An 11419-nucleotide genomic window follows, 5' to 3' on the forward strand; every position below is an offset into this window, starting at 1 on the left:
CTGGTCCTACCAGACTCTGGTCCATTAGCCCGGTCCTACCAGACTCTGGTCCATATAATTAGTCCAGAGAGTCTAAAAAACAAAAAACAAAAAGGAATATGCTGCAAACCCAGACTGTGTACTGAAGAGAAATGAAAAATCTGCAAAAGTATGTAGGAAGGCGGAGCCAGGCTACCTGGGACTCTTCCTACTTCCTACAGCACCCGTTTGTCAACACAGTTTTTTTCTTCTATACAGTGAAACCTCTAAACTTCCTGTTTAAAGAACATATACTGTGCAAACATTGTACATTTCTGGAATCCACTTCCGAATACCTCCTACAGTGATGTGCTTCTCTAAAAATACTAGTTCTGAACCTCTGACCCTGCATTCCTATAAATATACAAATAGTCTATAGTTTATTAAAACATTTTACTGCAGCTGCAGAACAATTCAGACTGATTTCCACAGTGCAAAAACTCATTTGAAACGGCACTTGACTGAGACACAACAGGACCACATTTGATCTCCAACAGACACACTCACAACAACGCTATCCTCTGAAGTCCTACTCTGAAATTTTGCAGTCTCAGAAATGAAAAGGGATTCCAGACGTGGTCCGCGTGAACCCAATTACAACCTGCACGCACACAAAACTGTCAACATCTTCTCTTTTGTGTTTTTGAAGCCACACAAATACTCCGAGGCCTTCCTCTCCCTGCTCATCAACACCTCCTCATCAGAATATCGTAGCTCAAAGACTCCTCACACTTCCTGAGATCCACGTCCCCCTTGGTTTAGACTCCGCGTGTCAAACTCAACTTCATTAAGGGTCACTGTGGAAAATTTGACTCCTATCAAGGACCAGATGTATTTTTGTTGACATGCTTTTATGTAAGAGAAAAAGTTAGATATTTTTGACTGTATTATATGTCCTATATAGACTATTTGGTCGATACAAAGCCCTAAAAAAGTCAGCAAAAACGTTCCTTAGCCAGCATAGAATTTAGCAAATCAAGCAAAACAATACAATGTGATGTGATTACATTTTTACAAGTCGGCTCCCCGACTTACAGCAAGCTGGTTCCCAGGCTGTGTGGAAATTTCGGCTTCTTCTAATTTCTTTGAAGAAATTTTGAAGTTTGAAGAACAGTTTCCCATCCTTTTAATAATAATAATAATAATTTTGACTTATATACGCTTAACAAACAAGGGGGGGGGGGGGTTTAAGAGGTCATATTTGGTCATATATAAACTGGATCCCAATTTACAAGGGGCCGGTTTTGGCCCGCAGGTCTTTTGTTTGACACATGTGGTTCACAGGCTGTCACCGTGAGACAGGTGCAAATACACTTCAGCGTCCTGATAGGCGGCCCAGACAACCTACCCCCCCCCCCCCCCCGACTGCACTGACTGAGGCGCAAACATCTTTGATTCCCGACAGAGACCTGATCAAGGATGGAAACGGGAACAAAGTGGTTAAAGGTTCAACTTGGAGGCTGTCTGCAGCTTCCTGCAAGTTCAGGTCTACATGTTGGACCTCTGTTGGTGGGTGCTCACAGTTTTTTTCCACGAAAACTCTTGGCAACTCGTTTTTATTCACTAGAACATTTTAAGGGATGTTTTTACTTGTTTTTAAGGCTGCACTAAGAATTGAGTGGACATTTAATGGGGTCTAGTTTTTGTAGTTCTTTTTGTATACTGAGATTTTTCCCTCCCATCCTAAAGCGACCCGTCCCATAGCGAACACCACATATGTTTTTTGTAACATTAGAAGATAAAGAATAACCCTTATCTGGCTCATTTTCTGTAGTTTTAGTCTTAGCTTCAGGGGCGGGCTTACCAGAACACTGAAAGAGTGTAGTTCAAGTTGGTTTGTCTCCTACAGTCTATCGTAAATCACATTTCAAATGAACGCCAAGCAACTGTGTTGTTCCCAAGTGACTTACAACACAGACGGGGTGAATTTATGAAAAATCATCGGTACGTATCCTCGCACTTTTGTAAGCGGGTATCAGTGGACCTGTACGCCGTTTATATTAGACTACACCGCTGTTGGTGACCTGAAAACGACAGTTAGAGGCACATTTAAAATCTACATTTAGGAATCTAGTTTTCACTGGACAAAGTGCTCAAGAAAGAGTTTGGATTGTGCTCTTAAATTCACTTAACGAGAGTGAAATGACCATATCTGACATCCAAATATATATGGAAATATGCACGATGTACAAGGCCTCAACTACTCCCGTTTCCCATTCAGATCCAGTGTATGACACTGAATGTTCTTTGCAGTTACATAACAAACTGATAAGCGCTTTTTAAACAAGATTTAGGTATTTTAAGACGTGGGCATGCTCATTAACTGTTGTGTATCAGAGCAACACATGAGCAGAGTCACACCGCCAAAATAAAACACATAACGTTGTAATAAACGGTTAAATCCTTGACACGAGTGCCCTGACTGAACTGATCTCAGATGAAGATTACTTTACAGGAGATCCGAGACCACGTGATTATACTATTCAAGAAAAATCTGCGAGAAGTTGGTATGTCCACTGCCTCCTTTCTTCCCTGCCCACAGCTTGCTGTTGTACCGGAAGATCATAGTACATAGAAGAGTAACAAGAGTTAAAAGCACAAACTTTTTTAGGTCTTTTATTTGTTTGTGTATCCTGTTTTAGTCTGTTGAAATAACCGCTTAGTCACAGAAATGTCGGCGTAAAAATAAGTCTGGTTGCATTCCAGCGGCCGAGGACAGAGGCTCTGTGGGGAGTGTGGTGAGCCTGGTGAGGACTCAGGAATGACAAATATCAGAAAATGGCTGCGTGGAAGGCTTTAGAGATGACACACACAGCATAAAATGGCTGCATGGACGTGATGAGTGACAGGAAACATGAGATGTAAAAAGGAAAACACAAAAAAAAAAAAAACATCAAATCAAAAAAGAATCCAGGATCATCCAAAATTTATTCAACACTTATGATTCATTTTTGTAAGTTTCTTTACATTCTTTACATTTAATTAGTGTTCAAAAGAAAAGAAAACGTTTTTTGTTTTTTTAAATACATTTGAGAGTCAAGTTAAACTAAAATCATTTCTTTTCTAAAAGAACATTCGAATGGAAAAAAAAAAAAAAAACGGATAAAATTGGATAAAATAAATAAATAAATAACATGACAATTATCTCAAAACCAAAACTCCAGTATCTCTACTTTATATTGATTCAATGACTAATTCTTTTTTTTGCCAGTTCAAATATGTCTGCATAAACATAACGTCAAGTAAGAGATTATACTGCAACATGTCTCGCAACGCCTCACCTTTCAAACTGAGATTTTTCCTGATTTCTATATCTGCTGTTTTTCTTTTAAAAGACTATTTAAAGATCAACACAGGATTCCCCTTTTTCTTTTTTTCCCTTTCTAGAGTACATTTGAAAACTTTGTTTTGGGTTAAATATCATGTAAACTAATAGTGACTGCCATGTCTCATTTATTAAATAGTGGCTCAAAGCCTTTAAACACAGTTTTGTGTTGGAGTATGTAACATTCCAAAATCTTAATTTTGACTTTAACATTTTCATTTTGACTGTGAATGCATTTTGGTTCCAAATATCGGTTATCTGTCTCATTAACTACTAATAATCAGTACCTGCATCGGCATTGAAAAACCAGTATGGGTCGATCCCTAGTCTGAGCTGCTCCTGAATCTCTAGATTTCTGAATCTGCTCCTCGTCTTGTTTACCTGAAGAAAAAAACAAAACACGGCTGATCCTGCGCTCAGTCTCCAGCTGCCGTTTTCTCTGCAACTAAAAATATATATGATACAAAAAGCAGCATTCTTCTAGTGATTTAAAAAGAGCTAGTGCAAAAACAGTGAAAAAGTGGGTACATCTGAGCTAAAAAAAAAATACAATAATCACCATACAAGTGCATAAACTCCCAAATGAGCAGAATATCAGCCCGATATCAAGAAGAGAAGCTGAATCCATACATTGTTTATTTTATTTTTTTGTCATAGCATCCTTTTTTCCTTGCTGGCAGCATGGAGGACTCCATTTCCTTTCGAAATGACGTCTATTACAATACGCTTTTCACAAATCAAACAAACTTAATCTGCCTCCAGAAAAGGGAGGAACACAAAATGATTTAAAAAGGTAGGTGCATGATGCATAAACAACTTATTGTTTTAAATATTTGTTCTTCTAGTAGACGTAAGATACACAATTTGGTCTCCTGAAAACTCAACAGGAATCTTTTTTTGGACGGGGTTTTTTTTTTTTTAAATCGTAGATCCCAACGCTGCTGCGTCAGCTCCCTGCTGGTACTCAATCCGCTCAGACCACATCCACACCCTGAGTCCAAACACTTAACACTAGCTTTATCACAAATTTATAGTGCATTTACAGTCTACAATGACAATACTCAGCAGAGTCAAAGAGTTACGACAGCGAGCTTAAAAAAAAAATCCTCTGTTTCTAATTCGTTTTTTTTAATTTTTTTAGGCAGTTTTAGGCAATTTCCTTTTAATTAAAAAAAAAAAGGCTTTGTCATTCAATACCAAATTTCAATACCTGAGGAGTACATCTCATCCGCGTCTGGGAGCCAATAAGCAAGATCTGAAAACGCTTGTGATTGGCTGTCTAACATTACACGTCGTAGAGGAACGCAGGAAGACCTCTAGGTTACACGTAGTTGTACGATTTGTGCTGTAATGCCTAATTTTGTAATTTCTTTTGCAAAAATGGATGTTTATGCTGCAACGAAACACCAGACACTGTGACTTGCACAGAAAAAAAATAGTTTAATAGTCAACGTTTTGGTACTAGACATCTTCCAATGTCTGAAGACGGTCTAGTACCAAAACGTTGCCTCCTATGTAATTTGATATATTATTATGTGCGGGAGTTTCTTTGAAAAATGTTGACCTGTTAGTCCCCCTCCGAGGCACCTGCTCCACATTTAGGATTGGGCATCGAGAACCCATTCCTACTTGGAATAGTTTCAAAAATTAAGATGTTTCTTTATTGGAATCGTGGAGGATTGGGTTTCAAATCCGATCATCATGTCCATATTTAACATGCGCGAGATTTGGTTTCCGTAGCAACCAGGCGCTTGATGTGTTGCAGCCTTGGAGAACAGTAAGCGCCGCTCTAGTCTGGCTTTATTTGACGTGGATAAAGCTCTGGAAAACTGCAACCCACCAATGCATCAAAATACAACTTTCCTCCTATTTGTGAAATAAGCATGTGACCCGTTTCAACCCCACCCCCCAAAGAACCGGAATCGAGATTCAATAAGAACCGGAATCAAAAGGAAGAGTAGGAATTGGAATCAGAATTGTTAAACAATGCCCAACCCCACTCACATTGGATTTTTATGAAATTGGTATCCAAAAAAAGGATGTGAACGATAGGCAGCCCAATTCTAACGAGCCTAAGATGTCAAACTAAAGTCACTGTATGAAAAACTATTTATTTAAGCTCGCTGTCTTAATGCTCCTGCTGCCAACTGGACCTGTCCTTTCCTCCTCCCTTGGGTAGACTTTCTTTTTCTTTTTCTTTTTTTTAAGTAGTGCAACACTGCTGCAAGCGGTGAAAAGAGAACTCCGCTCCACTCCTCACACATTGGACAACACAATCCCAAACGGCTGCAAAAGTCTTTGTTTCGGGGGGGTTTTGTTAATAAAAGCTTAGTTTTGGAAATCTAGGCAAACATATTCTTTTAGCTTTAAGTCTGTATTCAGTGACTGGCATGTGGCGTTGTGCTGATATTCAAATCAGGGTTTCTACATGATCTCCTTTTCAAAATGCATTATTTTTCCCCCCAAAGGATTTCTTGAATGCATGTGAAGGTTTGACAGGTTTTCATATATCATAGTCATATTCTGGTAACATGTAGGATATGAGCATATCACTGACTGTATGGCTGAAATATATATTCCTCATAATGAATATACCAGTGCACGGAGTTTGAAGTGATTTATAAAGTCGAAATGACAAGCACTTTCTGATTCAAGCTTCTCACGTTTAAGTTTGTATAATGAATAACTTTTGATTTTGGATATGCTGGCATATCATGGCATGCTCTGGTATACGTCATATGGGTGTAATGATATATCCATTCAGTGTTCCACAATCCAATATTAAATATGCACAGTAAAAATTATCGATCCATTTCATTTGTAAATAAATAAATTTATTTTAGATTCCCAATTTATATTTATTCTTTTTACTAAAAAGAATAGCTTGTTCTTACTTTGAAGAGATCACAAATAAATTTGTCAAATCTTATTTTAGTTGCCTTTTTGAGTTGATAGAAACGGAACTGTGTTAAATGGCCATATGATATTGTCTAATATTGTTCACAGGCCTCTGAATTAATATGAAACAAAGTTGTATTGTGACTGATTTTCAAGATATCAGCAAATATCGTATTGTTGTCCAAAGAATCGATGGAATATCGTATTGTGATTAAACTTGTGATTAACACTCCTAAAACGTCACTGTCACGCATCTTCCCCCGCTCTGACCTTTGACCCCTTCGGGCCTAGAAGGTGCCGCTGATGTACACAGTGTCAGACACGGGGACACAAACACCGCTCTCTCCTGCCAAGTGTAAAGGAGGAGTTGTCCCAACGATCGTGACATGTTTACACCCACTGCTGATTGATTGGGCAGAGAGCATGCCATGTCCCGCAGGATCGTCTCCAGCCTAAACACAACCCTCCAGTGGAGCTGGCTGTGGCCCATGTATGGGGCGAGTGTTTACCCCGCAGCCATCAGTCTGACTAGTCCCAGGCCGAGCAGAGCAGGCAGCGCTGGCTCGGGCCCGGGACAGTGCCTGGTGGGACACCAACCATCATCATCAACGGTTAGAGACAGCCGATTCCGGGAAGGGAATAAATTGAGCGTCGTCCACTCAGCTTTATCTTAAGTACCACTTTGTCTTCTAACGTTTACACCTGAGCTCTTTTCTGGTTGCCGTGGAGGAATAACTACACAACATTCTACACAACAGTAAAGGTGAATCAACCCCTTTACTGTGATTTCACACTGCAAGCAACACAACAAACGCCTCAACAGGAGTCCATTTATTTTCCTCAGAGCTGAGCAGCCAGGCAAACTGCGCCAATGGGATAATATTTCTGTTTTTCTTCATTATTTAACAATTTCATTTGAATTCATAAACAACAGATACCAAAAGAGACAAAGCCTATTTAAGTCTTCCCAGGATGGGAAAACAACTGTCCGCTCTCTATTGACTTGTACTGCGTCAAGATTCCTCCTCGTCAATTTAAAAAATAAAACAACAAAAAATTCCTAAAGGCTGCTTTATGGTGATAATCACTTCCAACCATGCAAAGAACCCATTACTTAAATTTTTATAAGCTGCCGACCCGGAGACTGTTGGATCCTGACACTAAGCTAACCATATGTCTGACATTACGTTTGTTATCTTAACTAACAGACATATCGTTAGCCTAAAACTGGAATTTGGATATTTGACTTGGTACAAAAATGCTTGCTGCAAGTGTAATATGGGACATAAAGTTAGCTTAGTGTCAGGACCCCACAGTCTCCCAAATCTCTCTGCTGATTCCTCACGTCTGTATCCACTTTTGTCTTCTGAAAAGCTCAATTTTTCAGGTCAGCAGCTTATAACAACTTAAGTCATGGGTTATTTACCCTGTTGGTAGTAAATACCAACACAGCAGATTTTTTTTATTGTTTAAATTGAATTTGAATGAATCTGATCCATATGAACATTAGCTGGTTCCGACTTCTAAAACGTAAGAATGTGCGGATTTTCTTTTCTTTGTTTTATCTCTTTGTAAATTAAACCCGCAGATCATTGGTTGTTAATTCGACAAAACAAGTAATTTAAAAATGTCACTGTGGGCCCATGTTATGGGGATTTTTCCAATGTTTTTTGACATTTTATATTTTAAATAATTGCCAAAATGAAATAAATAAAATCAAAATCATCCTCAGCTGAACAGCCATGCTGCTTGCAGTGTGAACACAGTAGAATAAATGCCAACAGGCAGCAAGATGAATGGAAACGTTGTTAAATGACTCCGATAATATCTGAAATCATCACTTCTTCCTTGTTCTTTGAATAACCCACACATTCATCGCTACAATGTCAATAAAACCAACAATCTTACTGAGGACTCAGTATGTGCCTCAAACAACCTTAGCTACAGCTAAATTCATCCAGACGTCTTCAGCTCTAAACTAAGTGATCATGTAAATCCTATCAGAGCTCTACCATGTCCATGTAATACTCCAAAATAAATATACAACAGTATATGAGCCATTATATCTGTGTCAAAGGAAGGCCACTTTGTATTTAAACTATGGAGGACAAGATTAGGTTATCACACTAATCATGTGTGAAAAATAAACTAGTTTACATTCCCCAACAAGCTACTTTCTACCTTCTGAGCAGACAACTACGGAGCTCCTTAAGGGACATGGGCAATTTATTTTTCTGGTGCGCACCACAAACTCTTCTTGTGAGCATGTGAGAGTATCTCGTGCTTACGAGAAACCAATCTAGGGCTAGCAAAAATTATACAAACTTAGTACTGTTATTGTTATGTGACTAAAGATAACATTTCACAGCATGAAATCAGCCTTTTTATCTTTAAGTTAATGACAATAATAGGGATATTTTGCGTTTTCAGGATAATAATACCTTCTCGGCAGCATTTGATCTCAAGTGGGCCGGACCAATAAACCACTCCAGAAAGATCAGAAACTTTATCTGCAACTTGTCAGCTTGATGTTGCCAAACGCAAGTTGCTTCTGCTACGACAGCGTTCTAAGGCCATTGTGGGAAAAAAATATTAATGTTACAGACCCAGGAGAAAGGGGTAATAGTCCGAGAAAAAACTATTCTAAGATTAAAGTAGTACATTTACAGAAAAAGAACTTGAATATTCTGAGATGAAAGTGGCAAATTTGGAATTAGAATAAATTACTTCTCTGCTAATTTCACACTTTGAAAAGTCATCCAGTGGGCCTACTTGGACCCTTTGGCGGGCCGGTTCTGGCCCAACAGCCCATATGTTTGACACACTTGCTTTAGGGGCTCCGTAGACAACCTCCAAACTGAGCAATCTTTGACTGGCGGGCTGTTTTGTTTTGGTGTTGCTATACTGATTATTATAAATCAGCCAGTCCTAACTGGTTTGTTTGTTGACCCTGTTATTAACTGTACCACAGTGCAACTTTGGCATTTTAGAGAGATCTATTGAACACAACAGGAATAGATATGAGAGCTGTGCTACAACAAGATCAAAGATTATTATGTAGTCAGTTCAAAATTATCCAGTGTAGTTATATTTAATACCGATGCTAACTTCAGTTCTTGGCTTTTTGGACAAACACGTCTACAGCATGAAGCCTCCATTTACTTCTGTTTTAGAAGGAATGATTAACGTACAGCTATGTCCCTTTTTGGTTTTTATTATTTTTGAATTCTGCTCTTCAAACTCACACTTTATTCTATGTTTTTGAATGAATTTCTAGGCTGTGTGTATTTATATATTTGGTTTGCAGCCACCATTCTATCCTCCTACAGCAATAAGCTACCCTGTCCAAGTACAATTCAGAAGAAAAAAAATATAACAGGTTACTTTACAATATAAGAGTATGATGAATAAACAATCAAAAGAAGAAAGTAAGTGAGTTAAATGGTGGTAATGATGATGATTTTGTACTGTGCAAAATTCCAGAAATGATCTCTCATTTCTCTGATATGATGACATAAATGAAATGAAAGGCAAGACGGTTCACCTCAAACTTTAAACAAGAATTCTCCTAATATATATTTTCCGAACATGGTTTTTGTTCAATTTGTCTTCTCTTCAGTCACGAGAACAATCACGGTTTCATGTCATTTGTTCCCTCTATCAATTAATTATTGAGGAAAATTTCACAAAACCAAATATCAACATGTAGGTCCAGAAAGATTTAACATTTACATAACACGGTTTCTTTTTTCTTAATTTTGTGCATTTTAAAAGGCAATATGCCTTCTTTTTAATTGTATAACAATTCATTTTTAGGAGCTCAAATTTATGTTGAAATGACATTTAATATCTCTCTCAAGAACCATATGGGGGCCAGAGTCTTCTGTGACCGGGTACCAGTCAGAGACTTCTCACTGGTCAAACTTCTTTATTATTTATCTATTTTTACACGGCTATGTGTCTTTATGGGAAATGAGTTAGTTGTTGAGTGTGGCTGCCTGTTCCTTCTCCGCTTTATCTTTGGCCTTTTCCTTCTCCAGCAGCTTCTCCTCCTTCTGCAGCATCAGCATGATGTCGGCCACCTGGGTGGTGGAGATGTCTATGTCCTCCTTGTCGATCAGTTCCACCACCTGGGATCATGCCAAACAAAAAGGAATTATTAACAGCCCTTCAAATTTGGTTTCACATCTTAAATATGTCTGTATAATGTTAGAAATTCATTGGTAAATAGGCAAAAATGAAAGTCAAGTTTGGAAAAAGAACAGGCAGTTTAAGTTTACAGTCAAAAACTTAGCTAATCTGTTTCATTGAGTATCGCCAATGATTTCCCGAAACAATCGGATTCTGACTCACAAGGTCCTGATTGTGAATGTTTAGAGCTCGACCGATTTTTAAGGCTGATACCAGTAGGTTATTTAAATCTGAAACGCGTAACAAAAAACAAACAGATTTGCCAAACATTAATTATTAGTCACAACAGAACAGAGGAACATCAAAATATATTAAAGTTCTCATAAATAAATAATAAAATAAAAACTTAAGATATGAAACTTAAAGTCCTTTGATTAAAGTTGCTGTAGGTAGGACTGTGAAGATCCAGGACTTATCCAAAGAATATGAATATTGACAACTTCTCAGTCCCTTCCCCCCTTTCTGCTAAAACCTAAACGGTCTCCTAAGCCCCTCCCCCCACGAGGAAGAATGAATGTGTGTGCATGAGCTCTGATTGGTGCATCTGAACAGGGAGCGGTGGATTTTTGCAAATCTCACTACAGGCTGTAGGTGGTGCCAGAGGGGCCAGATTGTTTTTTAAACGTGTAGTTCTACTGGAACGTAGGGCCACTTTCAGCAGATATGACAGAAAGTTGGCTTCATAAGTCTTACCTACTGGACTTTTAATTAAGGCTACACCATATGAGGAAAAAATATATTATTTTGACCGATATTGCAATGGCGATATGACTCACAATATTGGAGAGAATGATAATTTTTGTATAACTTTTCTCATTGAAAAATTGAAAATTAAAATAAAAAAACAATAAGGGGTTCTGTACCAAACAATATCATTCTTCAGTCTGTAAAATACAATTTGTAGGCCGGAACATCTCTGCAGCGCCACAATGCTTCATTCAGAATGTTTTGAGACATATTTAGCCTTTAACACCACCACGCCACCAC

The 11419-nt window shown here is 38.3% G+C and overlaps 1 protein-coding gene across 5 annotated transcripts in view; it reads right to left on the reverse strand.

Moving 5' to 3' along the window:
- Positions 1-2931: 2931 nt before the first annotated feature.
- The window catches only part of letm1 (leucine zipper-EF-hand containing transmembrane protein 1), a 31130-nt gene continuing 22642 nt past the window's right edge, over positions 2932-11419 (reverse strand). For 4 of the 5 annotated variants that reach the window (XM_032526517.1, XM_032526520.1, XM_032526519.1 and 1 more), the window contains 2 exons: positions 10186-10371; positions 2932-10136 (listed from right to left, as the gene is read on the reverse strand). In XM_032526517.1, the coding sequence (XP_032382408.1) occupies positions 10219-10371 (153 nt within the window). In that variant the 3' untranslated portion in view covers positions 2932-10136; positions 10186-10218. The remainder of the gene's footprint in view (positions 10137-10185; positions 10372-11419) is intronic. The other variant, XR_004333590.1, reaches the window with a different exon arrangement.

This window comes from Etheostoma spectabile, chromosome 9, assembly GCF_008692095.1.
Source record: "Etheostoma spectabile isolate EspeVRDwgs_2016 chromosome 9, UIUC_Espe_1.0, whole genome shotgun sequence".
NCBI lineage: Eukaryota > Metazoa > Chordata > Actinopteri > Perciformes > Percidae > Etheostoma > Etheostoma spectabile.